Source organism: Bos taurus, chromosome 4 (genome assembly GCF_002263795.3).
Source record: "Bos taurus isolate L1 Dominette 01449 registration number 42190680 breed Hereford chromosome 4, ARS-UCD2.0, whole genome shotgun sequence".
Taxonomy (NCBI): Eukaryota; Metazoa; Chordata; class Mammalia; order Artiodactyla; family Bovidae; genus Bos; species Bos taurus.
Genome location: NC_037331.1, coordinates 93,635,945 through 93,654,406, shown reverse-complemented (window position 1 = coordinate 93,654,406; position 18,462 = coordinate 93,635,945). Strand labels below are relative to the sequence as shown.

The 18,462-nt window shown below is 46.8% G+C and overlaps 1 protein-coding gene across 5 annotated transcripts in view; it reads left to right on the top strand.

Annotated features, from left to right (window-relative positions):
* Window positions 1-7,769, top strand: part of UBE2H (ubiquitin conjugating enzyme E2 H) — a 102,223-nt gene extending 94,454 nt beyond the window's left edge. For 3 of the 5 annotated variants that reach the window (XM_059885706.1, XM_059885704.1, XM_059885705.1), the window contains one exon: window positions 3,451-7,769. In XM_059885706.1, the coding sequence (XP_059741689.1) occupies window positions 3,451-3,575 (125 nt within the window). In that variant the 3' untranslated portion in view covers window positions 3,576-7,769. The other 2 variants (NM_001037614.2, XM_059885703.1) reach the window with 2 other exon arrangements.
* Window positions 7,770-18,462: the final 10,693 nt, after the last annotated feature.

Below are 18,462 nucleotides of genomic sequence, written 5' to 3'. Positions count from 1 at the left end.
AAAGCGACACACTGGGTTACTGGCATTCATCACATTCTTTTGTCTCTTAGATGTTTGAGAACTGTCGTAGTGGAAGGTCTAGATACATAAAGTTCTACAAGAAAGGAGAGGCCTTCAAAGTCCATGAAAACAGGCTCTTAACAAATGGCAGGCATTGGTTTTTACCCAGTTTTTAGCTTGACTTGTTCATCTGCAGAGCTGCTCAGAATAGGAGCTTCTGCAAAGTGGCCAGCCCCTCTGAGTACATTTGCAAGCGATGGCAGTAGAAATAATTTGAGAGCCCAGAATGCATAGGTCTTCAGTCTCAAATGTGAAAGTATGAGACAGATGGGCTCATCTGGGGCTATTTGTTGAACAGTATTTTTCCTTCGTTTTCTCATTCTTCCCTAGTCTCTTAGGGTATTTGGTACTTTGTGTTGAAATAAAATACAAATAAATCTACTCTCATTAACTTACCTAAGTCTCAAGTGCTTTGCCAATTAATATCTAATTTATGTAGCCAGAATATTGACATAGCCAAAGAAACATATATTTCAAGAAAACATGTTTTTCCTTTTCAACCAGATAAAATTCTGTTACGAGACTGTATTATTTTGACATAAGAATCACTTAGTGTCTGCAACCCACAGATATCTCTGCAGAGCATATTTCTATAGTTCTTACAGTCATTATGCCTCTCTGTTTAGCACTTTTCCTGTTTTAGTACATATCTGCTATAGGAACCTAACTTCCTTTTTTTATCTTTGAGCAGCAAGCTCCAGCTTAGGGGGCTCTAGATCCAAAACATTAGTCTCACTTTGTGTTCCTTAGTAACCTGAGAAGATCATGACTACCAGACCTGAGCGCACCCCAGGTTCCTACTGTACCTTCATACATATATATATTTAAAGGTATATATATATATTTATAGGTATATAAATTTACCTTATATATCCCCATCTTTTCTGGTTCCTCCTATAGGAAATAGGAGATCCTGTCTTATTTCTCAGACCCAGTCCCCCCACCAACATGATCTTGTTCTCCATTTATCCCCTTCCTCTTAGCACTGTTAGTCTTCCTCCTCCTCCTGGTTCCCCACCATCCCCAGACTGTCAGAGGTCTCCCCGTGTCAAAAGCCTTCTTCTGCTCCTGTGGACTCCTTTAGAGTCCTGCTGTTTATTTCCCTTGATTTTCAAACTTCTCGGTTCCTTCCCTGAAACTCATGGAGTCTAGCTTTAGCTTCTCTTCCTCTCTTCTGCTGAATCCGTGACCTCCTCTCTTCTTAATCATTTGGGTTTTTCTCAAGACACATTTTCCTCCCTGCAGCTGTGGTATTTTTACAAACCCTTGCCTTTCTGAGAACTTTTCCCATCCCAGACTTCCATTCGGTGTCTCTATTCACCGCTCCACTCCACCTACCCATTAGGAAGCTAATTCACCCCTTACTGCTTCAGTGTCAGCGTAGGTAAGTGTAACCTTTCTTACTGTGTGCATGATTCATAGTTAGTTGGTGCTGTTTTATCTTGTAGATACTGAACTGTCTGTAGGACGGGGCACCACTGGAGCTTTCTGAAGAGTTTCGGATACCCAACTGTATCTGCTTCCGTAGTTGGTCAGAGAGTTTTCAACCATGCAGAAAAGCAGAATAACTTAACTATGTACCCACTATCCAACTGTAGCAAAACCTGTACCTTTTGCCTTGTTTGCTTCAGATTTTTTAAAAGAAAAAACAAACGTAGTTCTGTCTGAATGTGTCTCGACATCCCCGCCACTTCCTCCTCCCCATGCTTGGGGCGGGGCTGTCTACGCCTTTCCCCTGGGGTGGCATCTCCTGTGCTGCTTCAAGGAGCTGCTTGAAAGTTCAGGGCAGATACTGCCTTCCTGACTCTCCAGGACCACAGTCCCTTCCTCCCGCATCCCTTTGCCTGGCACTGAACCCCCTACCTAACTGCTTTTTTGTGTGTCTCCTGCTCATCAGTGACCTTGCTCTGCATTTCTCTTGTCTCCTGAAAAGCCTCCTCCCAGTAAGCCCTTAATACAGGATGGTCTCCTTGAATGCACTGATGGTGTGGAATTACAGTGTCCGAGAGCAATGTCACTATGCAGCAACTTCTTTCTACAAAGAAACAAAATAGCCAGCCCATCAGAGAGTAAAAATAAAATTTCTAAGACTTTAGTAAACGTTTCTCTCACACTAAGAAGAATTAAGGCAGATTCCTACCTAGCCAGGGGCTTTTGAAATCCTGTTTTCAGCGTAAAATTTCATTGTAATGAATCTGCAGGGGTGTAAGTCAGAACCCTGCAAACTTTTTCTGTTAAGGCCCAGATTTGGTCACATACGGTCTCTGTCACATACTCTTCTTTTCTTTTCTTTTCTTTTTTTTAAAACAATCCTTTGAAAATATAAACAATACTTTTCCCTGGCCCTGCACCGAATCATTCAGACTTGGCCCATTTACCTTCTCTCCTCACCGCCACCACTCCGGAGGGGGAACAGCCAGCGTACAGACGTGAGGACGTGTTTTTCTGGGTGGGAGTCTGTCCTGCCCTTTCACATTATGTGTAGGCTGTTTACTTGAAAACCGTCTGCACCTGGAGCTTTTAGGAAAAGTTTGTTTATTCAAACTTCTTAACATTTTTTGAACCAGCAGATTCAGCCTAGGCTACAACAACGTAAATCTTCAGGTAAATAAATGAATAAGTGGTGAAGTCACACTCAGGCTCTCTGTGTCCCCAGATAGCAGCTCATTCCTGAGCAGATCGAGAGACTGTTTTCACCCACTGCTTCAAAACCTGACAGGCAGGATCTGTTTAGACTAAAACCTACTTCTAAAATAATAGATTTGGGCTGACTGTAATTACATAACTGCAACCCTAAAAAATGATGGGGGATTTCCTTATACATGACTATGAAATCATAATTAGCCCTGTTCTGTCCGGGGAAGGGGGGAGTGGTGAATAGTTTTATGAATATAGGAAGTAAAAAGAAAGTGTGGGGTTTGCATTTCCCTGGTCCACCAAGTTTGGAGGAGTACAGCCATATCAGTAGACAGCAAGGAGAGAGGGAGAGCACCCTGGCTGGAGGACAGGGTCCGGGACGTGTGCCAGCTGTCCTGAGCCTTGCTGCCGATGCCAGCGGTGGTCAGCTGTCTCATACATGCCCACGGGGGAGGTGATGGCCCACGGGAGACTTGAGGGTGGTGGTGCAGTGTCTGTTCCCCTGCAAATCAAGTGTTCAGCTCTGCCTCTCTCACCAAGGGGGCAAAATGCATAACATCCAAAGACATCTCCCTGTGCAGTTTTCCCCTTTGCTTATAGTCTAGTGACTATAATAACTGTCATCTTTGTCTGTCCCCTCACCCCTGCAGCACAGGGAGAGCGTGAGGCTCCCTTGGACTCGGCAGCTTTGGGGGTCACTGAAGCACATGCCCGCCCGCTTACTGTGTTTTCTCTTCCCCACCCCCTGTGCAGAGTACATCCAGAAATATGCAACGGAGGAGGCACTGAAAGAGCAGGAAGAGGGCACTGGAGACAGCTCATCGGAGAGTTCTATGTCTGACTTTTCGGAAGACGAGGCCCAGGATATGGAGTTGTAGTAGAAAAAGCACCTGCTTTTCAGAAAGACTATTATTTCCTAACCATGAGAAGCAGACTATAATATTCATATTTAAACAAAGCAATTTTTTTTATTACTAAACAAGGTTTTTATGAATAATAGCATTGATATATATATATTATATATCACCCTTTAGATCTTGATTTCTTGGTCATTTCTCAACCTGAGGTGCATAGCATATTCCCACATTCCATTTTGGTAGCAATATGCGGTCCGAATGCATGCATTGATAAGTCCATTTGGCCAAGTCAGCCTGTGTGCTACTGAACTGTCAAAAGGAATAGCCGCTCTGATAGATAGGCCTGAGTCAAAATAACAGGAAAAAGTTGCTTCTTTTATTGATGGTTCCAAAGAAACAAACCAAAACCAACCAGCTCTCGGACGTGAAGATAGAATAGTGCTTTTTCAAAACGGAAAGGAAAAAATTGGGGAGGAAAAGGCCTGCTGTGGGAGCATTTAGAGCCAGCCACGTTAGGATCAGAGCTGCTCCTTCCTGTGCATCCCAGGTGGCCCCACTTCTGTGGAGTAACAATATAAAACAGGGAGCTCATTGGAGTATTGAAACTTAAAACGATTTTTTTCGACTGGGATTTTAAGTACATTTTTATATGTAGATTTCTGCCCTTCTTGCTACCAGGCCCTGCAGCCACAAGTGTTTTGTGTTTTTTTGCTTTGGAGAACCTTTTGGAAATGGTTTTGCTGAATCTGATTATTTTTTCTTTGGGGTAGAACTTATATTCCAGACCATTTTTTGAGAGGACAAGACAGGAGGAGAAAAGTGACTGGGAAGAAGTTTCCTCTCCTGCGGCAGAGTCTGCCCTCATCGTGCTGTTGGCCACTGTGAGACCGCTGCCCTGGACTAAGAGCTTTAACTTTGAGGGTGCTCGTGGGGGGTTTTGTTTCAAGGTTTCGGGTTGTTGGTGGTGGTGTTTTTTTTTTTTTTTTTAAATTTTGGTGTGTGTGCGTGTGTGTGCATCGTGCTTAGGTTGCACATTTAATCTTCACCTTCCAAGAGATGGCCTCCCCCTTGGACAGCCGCTCAGCGGACTGTTAGACTCGGGAGAAGACCCTGCTGGCGGCTGTGCCTCCTGGGTCCTCTTGCTCACGCTTTGACTTTGTGTTCCCTTCTGCTGGCACTCTTGACAGTAGCCTGGTCATCATCTGCCTGTGGAAATGGGAAACGGGTATTGTAGACCCAGCACACATTCTAAATTTATAATGAGTAATAATTGGAACAAATAAAGGTTCTTGTACCCAAAGTGACTCTCCATGGGAAAAACAGCTTTTTTTTTTTTTTTCCCCTGAGTGAGACTGAATAGGAGGAAAGGATTCAGAAATACGACGTAGAACAGGTTTTTAGGGAAGAGAATTTTCTCTCCTGTGTATGTTAAAAGGAAATCAGACAGTTTCAATGCCTGCTAATCAAATGTTTACTCAGCTAACCATGTGTCCAGGTTGCTGGCAGAGTTTCTTTCAGATCCGAGTGTTGCCTGCTGAATTTGGAGAACTTCAGACAGTAGCTCTGTGGACTTTTGTTTTTTGCCACAACCAATAGGACAATAGCAGAATCAGCCAATCCTAAAATCTTCTAAAGATGATTTTTGAATGTCCTACTGGGAAAATTTAATCTTTCTTTTTGATGTGTGTTTTTAGTTTTAGAAGTGCTATATTCCACAAGATATGAGTCATTGAGGTTGGAAGATACCCTATCTTTTTTATTCAGAAAGCACAATCAGTCTTTTCTTTGAAAATCTATATAAAGTACAACCTGCTTTTAGCATGATTATTTTCCTGAATAAAAAGCAAATAATTTACTTACGTTAATTACGGGCATGAAGCAAAAGGTTTTCTTTAAAAAAAAAAAAGTGCAGTTAAGTAGGGCTGTGGTTAGTTCACGTACTGAGTTCTCTCTCTAGCATTTGTGGCTTGTTGGAAGGGTAGTATTAACTATTTAACATGTAATGGTGTACTTTAACTCTTATCTAGCACGTTGTCTTCTCATTACTTCGGGGGAGGGAGGGTCTCTGCTGGCACTAACTTGCTTACCTGCTGAATTAGCAGTTTGCTTGTGCTATAACCGTAATCTGTAGGTGCGACTTAGGGTAGGCTTAAAGTGCTGGGTGGTGATTTGAGTTCAAACAATAAAAAATTGTATTTTTTCAATATTGTATAAACAATAGTGTTCTAATTACCTTTCGGAAAAAAAAATAATGTCCAGATAAAAATTGCTTTTAATCTTGTCAGAAAACAAAGAAACAAAACTAGCAGAAGCAAGTTTAGGGAAGGTTCGCGAGCAGTGCCACAGCTCTCCTCCCCAACTTAAATCCATGTTGATCTAACAAAAAGACACCAGCTCGCTGCACTCGAGAGCACCGGCACTAGGAGTCTGGTGGTGCAGAATTTCCCAGTTGGAGATTTGTTGGGGGCGGCTGCAGGGGTTCAGAAGCTGGTACGAGTATGGCTGCAGTGTGTGTGTGTGCACGTGTGCGTGCGCGCCCACCCAAGTCTGTGTGGTGACGGTGCCCTTAGGCTTCTCTGTGAGCACTGGAAGCTCCTGGAATAGCTGCCCGCGTCACGCTGAACCCCCCCGCCTTCTGTTCAAGCCTGTGCTTTCTGGGCACTAACCTGGGTCCCGTGCATGTGTTGGGCTCTGTGTGAAGCTTTTCCTCTCCACGGGGAAACTGCCTTTTGATAAGCTGAACAGACTCTCTTTTTACACTAACTTTTGTCCCTTCCCAGTGCCTGAGAGAGGTAGGAGAGGAAGCTGGAAGAGGGTCTGGCTGTGATTCTGAGGACTCTAGGTCCCCAATAACAGTTGGTCAAGTGAGTCTGGAGCAAGGGGTGGTATGACACCAAAAGCTTTTTTCCACGTTGTCCCATCGCAACACTCTTGAGAAGCATCCAGAGCCCCTCAGGAAGGCTGCACATTTTTAAAGGTGGTAGTGGTAGATCAGAGCTGCTTCCGGCAGGTTTCCCTCCCCTTCTTTAGTACCCCTCACTTTTGAAATCCTACCTGGTGGTTTATCAGCACAAAGCATTCTTTGCCCCTGTTCAAATGACCGAGCTCCATCTCTCACCAAACACAACAGATGAGATGGCCTCACCACGGCCCACTGCCCTCCAGCCTCCCCAGCACCGGGGCCTCACGGGCTGCATTTTATGGTAGCCAACCTAGACACTGGCATTTATGCGTTTTCGTCAATTGTATCGCCCTCCTTGAGGTTACTGTGCAGGTTACCAGCGTTTGATATTAGTGAGATAATTATCAGAAGTTGCCATATATCTCTCCAGTACCTAACATTTTTCTTCCACTCCAAAAGCGGTTCTAATTGCCAACAGGCTGATCTAAGCTCCAGAAGAGTGTCTCCCTCTGAAGCAATCTTTCTTTCCCCCTCACAAGGCTCCCAGAAGCCCTAGTTGGCCTTGACCTGACACTTCCTTTTTATTAGGCGTCTTGTTGGGGTGGCTGAGAATCATGAAAAACAGATCCTCTGCTAGCCTCCATGATGAAGTTGTTAGACACCAGCTTTCTGGGAACTCGTGTTTGATTTTTAAATGGCATGTGACCCTTCTGTGTTCTGGGGACTCAATCAGAAAGGTAAAAGCCATTAACAAAAGTTAGTAAGAGTTTTATTCATCTCATATCTTCCTGCCTGGGTTCACGGCCTTACTGACTGAAATAAAATCATTTCTGATTGGACGCAGACCTGCGTTTCTTTGGACTTCTGAATCCATGTTCATATTTTCTCTGGCCACTGAACACCTTGGAGATTCCGTTAGGGACTGGATGGAGTGGAGGCCCATTGGGGAAGGGGTGCAGGTTCTCCACTCACCTGAGGAAAGGCCAGGACTCTCTTAAGTCAGCAAATAATTGTCTTGGCTGTGGGCTTGGGAAGAAATGGCCGTTATTTACTGATTGTATTTGGTACATATTGTGTGATACTTGAAGAGATAAAAGGGATTTACCAGCCCTTAATTGAAATCTAAGCTTTTTATCACTTATTTTTTCCTTGCCCCCTGTCCTCCCTCCCACCTTTCTCCTTGCATTGTGATGATCTAGTGGGCACGTCTGTCAACAGGACAAATGCCTCTTCTGACTATAACCTCTTAATAGTTGTGTATAATGAAAAACTGTAAACTTTTTTTAAATAAAATGTGTATATACCTTGGCAAATGGCTGGACCTTGATCAATAAGATAATAGCCCCTGTGATTACTGATCCCAATTTTTTAAAAAACATCTGCCCTGTTCATCTGGCTCCTTTGAGCAGCAGACATTGACTTTTTTTTTTTTTTTTAACTGAGAATTTCTTACAAGGCAGATGACTGGGTTAGTTTGGGAAGGGAGGGTCGTGTGTAGACAGTAGAAACTGCCTACAGAGCCCTGTCCCTACGCCTGGAGTGGCAGGTGACTGCCGGCTATAAACGGGGCTGTCTCTGAGGCTTCTCTACTAACGTCTTGAAAAACCATCTATTCTGTAGGCTGGAGGACCCGGCCTAACCCCACGTGATTCAGCAGGCGTGGCTCCTGTGTTGCTCTTCAGCCCAGACCTCTAGACCCTGTTAACTCATGCTGAGCAAAAGGCACCCCCTTGGCGTGGAGTTCACAGGCAGTACAGCTTCCTGCCAGGGCTCATCTGCCTCAACAAGGAAGGGAGGAAGCAGTGGGTGTTGGGTCGGAAGCTGATCAGTGGATTAGCCGGACATTTCAGCTCTTTTTCTACAGCACTTGTCCACATCGGCCAGCAGGTGGCGATGTTTCCTCATTTGTCCTATGCTGGATTAAGTTCGAAGACCCTTCAGACAAAGGGAAGAGTTTTCCTTTGGTGACATGCCCTTGTCCCCCCAACTCTCTTGCACTGTTTTCTCCTTACTCATCTCCCCCACACTTCTTTTTTTCTTCACTGCATCCCAGTGCATTCAACTGTAGGCACAGCTTTTTATCTACCAGAGAGGAGGGCAAGACCACCTAGGAACCCTGCTCTGGTGCCAGCAAGCATCTCCAGCTCCCCTGGCTGCTCGCAGTGCTCAGAGACAAAACAGTTGACAGCCGGCTCTGACAGCTCGCTAACTTCTCAGCCAGGGGAGTAGGGGACCGAAGAACTGGACCAGCTGTGAGTCCTGGTCCCATCTCGTCTGTTGAAACCAGCTCTGTGGCCTTGAGCTCCGTGGACCTCAGGTTCATTTGTAACATCAAGTCCCTAAACTAATAGGCTTTGACTGACATTTTATGACTCACAACTCCATCTGGGCTCTGAAATGATATCATATCTTAGTATCCTGAGAGAAGAAGATGTCTCGACCTGAGAAAACACCAAGGTTTCAAGACCAGAGGTTAGAGGTTTTGGACCTAAAGACCAGGAGTTCAGAGCACCCATTTTCGAGCTGAAAGAATTAAGGGTGATGTGAACCAGCATCCTGTTGATAACCACACAGGCAGCTGCTGTAAAAAACGCCACGAGGAGAGTCTCAGAGCGTCCAGTGCTGGGTCCCTGCCCGCCATAGTCTCACCCAGCATCACTTACTTCTCAGCCTCAGTCCAGTTGCTTCCTGAGTGGCAGGGGGCTCTTGGTGCCTGCCTGAGGCGCTGCCCCTTTCCTGAGAAGGGAATGCCGGGTTTCGGAAGTATACTGTCCTGGAACAGAAAGTTATGGGCTCAGAGCCCCTTATGCTTGCTTTAAACTCTTATCTCCAAAGGCTGCTCTCTGCCTCAGGGAATAGATTTCTGTGACACTGGACCCTGGTGTTTTCTGCTCTCCACCTAGTACCACAGCAAAGGGCATTTGTCTGGCTCCCACAGTCCTTGGATCTGCAAGGTCCTGCAGTCCTGGGAGCCACTTGACAGACCAAGCAGCCTTGTTTAGGGGGAGCTCACAGGCTTCTCAGGGATTCAGACACCCCAGTGAGCCTGGGACAATCTACCTGGGGCCAAGCCTGCCCCCCAGTGCCTCACGTTACAGGGTTTGTGCACTCAGAACTGCAGTTACACACACTAGGGATTTGTTAGAAGGTAAAAGGAGCCGGATCATGTCCCCTCTCACTGTGTGTGTGGGGTGTGTGTGTGCAAGTGTGGGTGTAGACCCATATAATGAAGGATGTTTATTTTTCAAAAGGGTCGGGGCACTTCTGTGAACCTGGGCTCCTCAGAGCACTTTGGGGCTCAAACTTGGCTTCTAGTGTCAAATGACTCGGGGTGGCAAGAACAGACTTGACCTCCCTAAAAGAAAAAATTGGCCCTTCTTGCCACCCTATCATTGATGATTAACTTGGGAAGGGGCGGCTGGACTGCTGGTGGGTTCTGGCCTTCCGATCTCACTCAGCTCCCCTTCCCTCGGTTCCTATCACCCAGGTCAGCCAGCGCTGAGCAAGCAGCTCGCTTTGAGAAGCTTCAGGCCAAATTCAGTTCTCCCCAGCTCTGTAAACAGTGGGTCAGGTACCTGCGAATGTGCAAGTAAAAGTGTACATTAAAGTAAAGCTAAGCTTTTAAAAGATGTACTTCTACAGATTTCCTCCAAAGAATTCTGTGCTGCTAACAAAAGGACATTCCAGAGACCCATGAAGGTCTTCCACAGCGCTCTCTTGCAGAGATAACCACCGTGAGCTGTGACCCCTGGGGGCTTCCCCATGCCATCCTCACACTGGCCCTAGAAGCCTCTCAGAAAGTAAACCAGGCCTTGGCCCCACTTTGCACTAACTCCTTGTGAGGTGCCAAGAGACCTGGGCACACAGTGTGTGGCATGACCCATGCTGGATGGACCTATATCTTCAGGTCATAGACAACTTTCTGTGCTCAACTGGGTCTGTGGGCACCTGGGTCTCTGTGAGCCTCATCCTGCCACCTGGGGCTCCTTCAGGATGCCTCCTGGTTGACCCGGTGAGGCTAGCTGACCTGTCCAGAGACCCTGTGGGCTTGATCCGTGAGGGTCAGGGACTTTCCCCACATACATCCCCGTTTCCACTGATAGCAGTGTCCCCAACCTCTGGGCCCTGGAGTGGAGTCAGGAAACTCAGATTGAAACCTAGAGCAGAAATATAAAAATAGAATACCATCTACATCAATAATTTAAATTTTTCTAGTAGCCACATTTCTTTTATAAAAAAAAAAGTAAAAGTAATGTTTTACTTAACTCGATATATCCAAAATATTATTTCAGTGTGTAATGACTATTTTAAAATGCATGAAATATTCTGCATTCTTATTCCGGTGCTAACTCTTTTTAAATACAGTGGGTGTTTTACACAGCACATCTCAACCTGGACCCTGCTGGTTTTGAAATAGTTAATTACAATCAAATAAGACGAAAAATTCAGTTTCTCAGTCACCACCTGGCACGGGCTCAAGAGCCACAAGTGTCTGGTTGGCCACCCACTGGACCGCGCAGCCCTGGACGGCTCGGGGTGGAGAAGGAATTTTTAGGACAAGAGAACCAATCACAAGAGAGACTTCAGGGGGCGCAGAACCCAGACCCGCACACCCAGACCCGCGGAGAGTGTTTTGGGATCGTGCGGACCCCGCAGCGGGATCGTGGGCGAATCATAGCAGCGGCCGGGGTGGAGGTCGGGGTCGAGGTCGGGCCCGCGGCCACGGGTTCGTAGTTTCCAGGACGTGAGGGCACCCCTGGCCGTGCGCCCCGCCGCGCGCTGCTGGCTGGAGCCTGCGACCCCAAGCTACAGTCACTCCGGGGGCTCGCAGGTGTCCCCTACGGGGACGGAAGTGCCTCCTCCCTCCTCCTCGAGTCTGGGGACGCTGCCGCGGGCCGGTTGGGGCGGGGGTCCGAGGCCGGCGCGGAGGGGCGCGGAGGGGCGCGGCCCACCCCGGGCCATTTTAGCGGGTCCCGCCTCCGGCACTAGAGGGCGCGCGAGCCTTGCGCTGCGGCCTCGGCTTCGGACGGACCCGCCCTTCAGGCCCTGTACCCGCCCAGCTGGCCGGGGTGGGACCGGGAGACCCGCGGTGCCCTGAGGTTGTCAGGAAGAAAAGCAGTGAGGTCACCAAATATGAGCCTTGGATATGGCCCTCCCCACCCCCCGGTGTTCCCCGTTGGTGCCACAGAGGCCGCCCCTGGCTCCCCTTCCCTGGCCTGGACCGTCCCTGCCCATCTCAGTAGGAGCCGGAGCCTCGAAGCCTGACTGTTGCCTTAGCCGTGGCTCCTGGTGGTCAGCGACAGATGAACGTGCTTAATAAGTAAGCAGCGGCTTGTTGGAATGTCAAGGCGGGACCCCAGAATTCCTGGGGGGCTGTATGACCAGGTTTGGGATATGAGAGGAGCTGAGGGACTTTGGAGACCTGTCCTCAAGAGCAACCCGGCCAGAACAAGTCCTCCCTAACAAAAGGCCCGGCCACGCGACCTGGATCTAACCATCCCTCCTTTCTGCATCACCTGCGGAAGACAGAGAAGCCCCAGCGGAAGCCAGGACCATGTGCTAGTGGGTGGGGGCCCAGAGGTAGGGATATAAACCTCTTCAAACGTGATCCCTGTAGGGAAAGAGCCCCCAGAGCAGCCAGGGAATTCAGCACAGAGGCACCAAAAGCCAGGTACCTACACTACCACTGTGCCAGCCACTCTCCAAACCCTCTGCTACTCTCCGCCTCTCCAGCTGACCTTTGGGGCAGGGAGGAATAAAGCTTTCCAAAGAACCACAAAGAGGGGACTTCCTGGAAGAGAGGATTTGATCCATCCTGGCTGGATGGGGAGGGATTGTATAAAGAGAGAAAGGCCCAGGGTGGCCCAGGTAAGGAGTGACCAGGGGTGTCTAAGGAGATGGGAATAGATATGGGGGGAAGATAGAGGAGGTGTCTCAGAGCTCTGGCTGGCCTTGAGGTATGGAGCGAAAGGAGATTGAATGGTGGCTTGGGGCCAAGTCAGCCATCAGAGGCACAAAACAAAAATACAGAGGAGACAGAGAACAGTGGACAGGGGCCTGAGGAATTCCCCAGCAGCAAGAGGACTGGGCATGGAGGGACAGTGACACAGGCTGCAGGGGCAGGTGGGGCTAGGAGCGCTGGGGGCTGGAGGATAAGAGAGGCTTGAGGATGTTACTTCTGAGACTGAGTAGACCACAGCCTCCGCCTTGAGTGCCCTGTCTTGCTCTGTCTTTCCATCTTGGCCCTCTTGCTCTGGAGGAGCGGGGAGTCAGCTCATGTGTTTTGAGCTGCGCTATGGAGAGACTCACGTGGTTGGGAATTGAAGCCCTAAACCAGAGGCTCCTCCAGACCCAGTCAAGCTAGGAATGACTGCAGCCCAGGCCTCATGAATCCCAGATTCCTGACCCTCAGAAACTGAAAGACAGAGGCAGTGTTTGTAGTTTTAAACTCCTAAGTTTGGGGTGGAAGTTACACAGCCATCAATATCTAATACTCTGTGACCCTGTGGAACCACTGTGTTAGCACTGGACTGCTTGTTCAAGACTTACGTTACATGAGAGAGGAAAGTAATTTTTATCATATTTAACCCATTGCTTTAAAACTTTTTGTTTTGTTTTCTATGTTTTACAACTGGACCTGATGTTAAATTATGCTATAATAAAGACTAGGAATAACAGTGAAGTGGGTTCCTTGTCTCTTCTCTGTCATCCTCACTTTGGCTTCCACTTTTCATATGTCACCTCATAGTCCAAGATAGCTGCTGGAGCTTCAGAAATCACATCCCAAGTTCTAGGCAGTAGGAAGAAGGAAGGAGAGAAGGAAAAAAGGTCTTTATCTCCCACCTGACAACTCTTTGAACAATCTTAGGGACTTCCTTCGTGGTCCAGTGGTTAAGAATCCACCTTGCAATGCAAGGGACACTGGCTTGATCCTTAGTCCAAGAAGATGCCACATGCCTGAAGGCAACTAAGCCCAAGTGCCACAACTACTGAGCCCACGGGCTGCCACTCCCGAAACCCGAAAGCCCTAGAGCGTGTGCTCTGCAACGAGAGAAGCCACTGCAGTGAGACGCACGTGCACCAGAACGAAGAGCAGCGCCCGCCTGCTGCGACTATGAAAGCCCACGCGCAGCACAGACCCACCACAGCCGAAAATAAATAAGTCTTTCAAAGAAAAAAAATTATGAGACAATCAGGGAAGTTTGAACAACGAGTGATCATATTCAGTTCAGTTCAGCTGCTCAGTTGTGTCCGACACTCCGTGACCCCATGGACTGCAGCACGCCAGGCTTCCCTGTCCATGACCAACTCCCAGAGCTTGCTCAAATTCATGCCCATCACATCAGTGATGCCATCCAACCATCTCATCCTCTGTCGTCTCCTTCTCCTCCTGCCTTCATCCCAGTATCAGGGTCTTTTCAGATGAGTCAGTTCTTTGCATCAGGTGGCCAAAGTATTGGAATTTCAGCTTCACCATCAGTCCTTCCAATGAATATTCAGGACTAATTTCCTTTAGGATGGACTGGTTGGGTCTCCTTGCAGTCCAAGGGACTCTCAAGAGTCTTCTCCAACACCACAGTTTAAAAGCATCAATTCTTTGGCACTCAGCTTTCTTTATGGTTCAACTCTCACATCCATACATGACTTCTGGAAAAACCATAGCTTTGACTAAACGGACCTTTGTTGGCAAAATAATGTCTCTGCTTTTTAATATGCTGTCTAGGTTGGTCATAGCTTTTCTTCCAAGGAGCAAGTGTCTTTTAATTTCATGGCTGCAGTCACCCTCTGCAGTGATTTTGGAGCCCCCAAAAATAGAGTCTATCACTGTTTCCACTGTTTCCCCATCTATTTTCTATGAAATGATGGGACCAGATGCCATGATCTTAGTTTTCTGAATGTTGAGTTTTAACACAGCTTTTTCACTCTCCTCTTTCACTTTCATCAAGAGACTCTTTAGTTCTTCTCTTTCTGCCATAAGGGTGGTGTCATCTGCATATCTGAGGTTATTGAGATTTCTCCCGGCAATCTTGATTCTAGCTTGTGCTTCATCCAGCCCAGCATTTCGCATGATGTACTCTGCATATAAGTTAAATAAGCAGGGTGACAATATACAGCCTTGATGTACTCCTTTCCCAATTTGGAACCAGTCCGTTGTTCCATGTCTGGTTCTGTTGCTTCTTGACCTGCATACAGATTTCTCAGGAGGCAGATAAGGTGGTCTGGTATTCCCATCTCTTTAAGAATTTTCCACAGTTTGTTGGGATCCACACAGTCAAAGGCTTTGGCATAGTCAATAAAGCAGAAGTAGATGTTTTTCTGGAACTCTCTTGCTTTTTCTATGACCCAGTGGATGTTGGCAATTTGATCTCTGGTTCCTCTGCCTTTTCTAAATCCATGTTGAACCTCTGGAAGTTCTCAGTTCACGTACTGTTGGAGCCTTGCCTGGAGAATATTGAGCATTACTTTGCTAGCGTGTGAGATGAATGCCACTGTGTGGTAGTTTGAGCATTCTTTGGCATTGCCTTTCTTTGGGATTAGAATAAAAACTGACCTTTTCCAGTCCTGTGGCCACTGCTGAGTTTTCCAAATTTGCTGACATATTGAGCGCAACACTTTCACAGCATCATCTTTTAGGATTTGAAATAACTCAGCTGGAATCCCATCACCTCCATTAGCTTTGTGTTCATAGTGATGCTTCGTAAGGCCCACTTGACTTCACATTCCAGGATGTCTGACTGTAGGTGAGTGATCACACCATCATGATTATCTGGGTCATGAAGATCTTTTTTGTATAGTTCTTCTGTGTATTCTTGCCACCTCTTCTAATATCGTCTGCTTCTCTTAGGTCCCTACCATTTCTGTCTTTTACTGAGCCCATCTTTGCATGAAATGTTCCCTTGGTATCTCTGATTTTCTTGAAGAGTTGTCTAGTCTTTCCCATTCTATTGTTTTCCTCTATTTCTTTGCATTGATCACTGAGGAAGACTTTCTTATCTCTCCTTGCTATTCTTTGGAACTCTGCATTCAGATGGGCATATCTTTCCTTTTTTCCTTTGCCTTTAGCGTCTCTTCTTTTCTCAGCTATTTTTAAGGCCTACTCAGACAACCATTTTCCCTTTTTACATTTCTTTTTCTTGGGGCTGGTCTCGATCACCGCCTCCTGTACAATGTTACAAACCCCCACCCATAGTTCTTCAGGCGCTCTGTCTATCAGATGTAATCCTCTGAATCTATTTCTCACTTCACTGTATCATCATAAGGGATTTGATTTAGGTCGTACCTGAATGGTCTAGTGGTTTTCCCTACTTTCTTCAATTTAAGTCTGAATTTGGCAATAAGGAGTTGATGATCTGAGCCACAGTCAGCTCCTGGTCTTGTTTTTGCTGACTGTATAGAGCTTCTCCATCTTTGACTGCAAAGAATATAATTAATCTGATTTCAGTATTGATCACCTGGTGATGTCATATTGGGAAATTATTATTATTTTTTATAGGTGAGAAATGTATTGTTTAATACTGTGTGTATATATTTGTTCAAAGACTACCTACCTTTTAAAAATACATATTGAATTTATGGGTGAAATAATACGATTTTTTAAATTTGTTTTAGAATAACCCAATCATGGGAGGGCATGTAGTAGATGAAACATAATTAGCCCTTTATTAACAACTTCTGAAGCTAAGCTGAGTGATTGGTACATGGGAATTCATTAGACCATCCTCTCTACTTTTAGAAAGTCACTCAGTCATGCCCAACTCTTTGTGACCCCATAGATATACAGTCCATGGAATTCTCCAGGCCAGAATACTGGAGTAGGTAGTCTTTCCCTTCTCCAAGGGATCTTCCCAACCCAGGGATTGAACCCAGGACTCCTGCATTGCAGGCAGATTCTTTACCAGCTGAGCTACCAGGGAAGCCCAAGAATACTGGAGTGTGTAGCCTATCCCTTCTCCAGGGGATCTTCCCAACCCAGGAATCAAACTGGGTCTCCTCTCCTGCATTGCAGGTGGATTCTTTACCAGCTGAGTAGAGGGAAACCCTCTCTACTTTTAAGTACTTAGAAGTCCCTTTAAAGTTCTGGGACTTCCCTGCAGGTCCAGTAGCTAAGACACCGAGCTCTCAATACAAGGCTTTGATCACGAGTTTGACCCCTGGTCAGGGATTTAGATACCACATGCCACAACTGAAGATCCTGTGTGCCGTAACTAAGACCCGGCACAGCCCAATAAATAAATAAATAAATAAATTTTTTAAAAAGAAATTTCTTTAAAGTTTTGCTATTAGGTAAAAGCATTGATATTAATATTTTAAAAATTTGGGTTCTAAACCCTTGGAGCTCTATTAGTAAGGAATAGATCTGGGGACACACAGCTTAGCTCAGTTCCCAGCGTGTCTTATGCTCTAATGTCCCTCCAGGCATGACACCTGCTAGACACTCCCATTGCCTGGTACTTACTGGATCTTTCTGTGTGCCTAGATTTGTATTATGGGTCGGGGAGGATAGGGGTGTCACTGAAGGCATATGAGGCCTAGGGCCCGGTCTCAACAGTTTGTGATTTATTTGAGCAGACACTGCCAATTGCAGCAGCACCCACACTGCATAGTCACGCCAATATAGGAGATGGATAGGTGGCAAACTGTTCTGTGTGTGTTCCTTTGGCAAGAAGCATGAGGCCAAGGTGTGCGGGAGGGCTGCGTGGATGAGGAGAAGGGGATGAACTGGCCCTTGATTTGACTTGATAAGGAGAGGAGGCCCATCTGACAAGAGGAGCATGAGGTCTGGAAATGGACCATGACAATGATTGCAGAGGATGAGATGGCTGGATGGCATCACCAACTTGATGGATGTAAGTCTGCGCAAACTCCGGGAGTTGGTGAAGGACAAGGAAGCCTGGCGTCAGACAAGACTGAGCAACTGAACTGAACCGAACTGATGGTTTCACAACTTTGTGAATGTACTTAATACTACTGCATAGAACACTTCAAAATTGTTTAAATAGTGTATTTTATATGTATCTTAACCAGACAAATGAATAAAATACGAAAAAAGAAAGAAAAGGTAGATACCTGATAAACACACAAGGAGAAGTATATATACAGGTGGCTCAGATGGCAAAGAATCCGCCTGCAATGCAGGAGACCCAAGTTTGAACCATGGTCAGGAAGATCCCCTGGAGAAGGGAATGGCAACCCACTCCAGTATTCTTGCCTGGAGAATTCCATGGACAGAGGAGCCTGGTGAGCTACAGTCTGTGGATTTGCAAAGAGTCAGACACGACTGAGCAGCTGACACTCACTTTTAACACTCTCATATACTCCATACCCTGGTGGAAAAGACAGACCCAGGACTGGACAGTTATAAACTCTGCAGAAGGGGCTGTGATAGAGACACAGCTAGGGTGGCCTGGGCCATGGTAATCAGGGAGGACTCCTTGGAGGAGGAAGACTTGAGCTGCATCTTTTGAGCTGAGTGACAGCTGAGGAGGCTGAGGGTGAGGGTGATGTTCCAGGCTGAGGAAGAGGCATTTATTTAAGCCTGAGGGTAACATACTGCATATTGATCCTGCTGTGTGTGGCGAGGTGGGGGTGGGCAGGAGGGTGTTGGAGGGGGGGTGAAATGCCTGGAGTGGAGGTACAGGTGGGACCACCAGGGATGGGGTGAACCCCGGTAGGAAGCAGGATTTGATCCTAAGACGTGGGATGCGGATTTCGCCTGAAGCACGGGAGGATGTGAGCAATCAAGCGCAGAGCAAACAGTGCCGTTCTGCAGGCCGGAGCCCAGCCAGGGGCTGTCAGAGGTTTCAGGATGGTGTTGACTTGGACCAGAGTGGAGTCCAGGCAGATGGATCTCATAAAAAGCGGTTTCTGCGATGGAATTGGAAAGATTTGATAATGTGAGACAGAGGAGAGGAAGTGAGTGACTGAAAATCGCTCAGTCATGTCCGACTCTTTGCGACCCCATGGACTGTAGCCCGCCAGGCTCCTCTGTCCACGGAATTCTCCAGG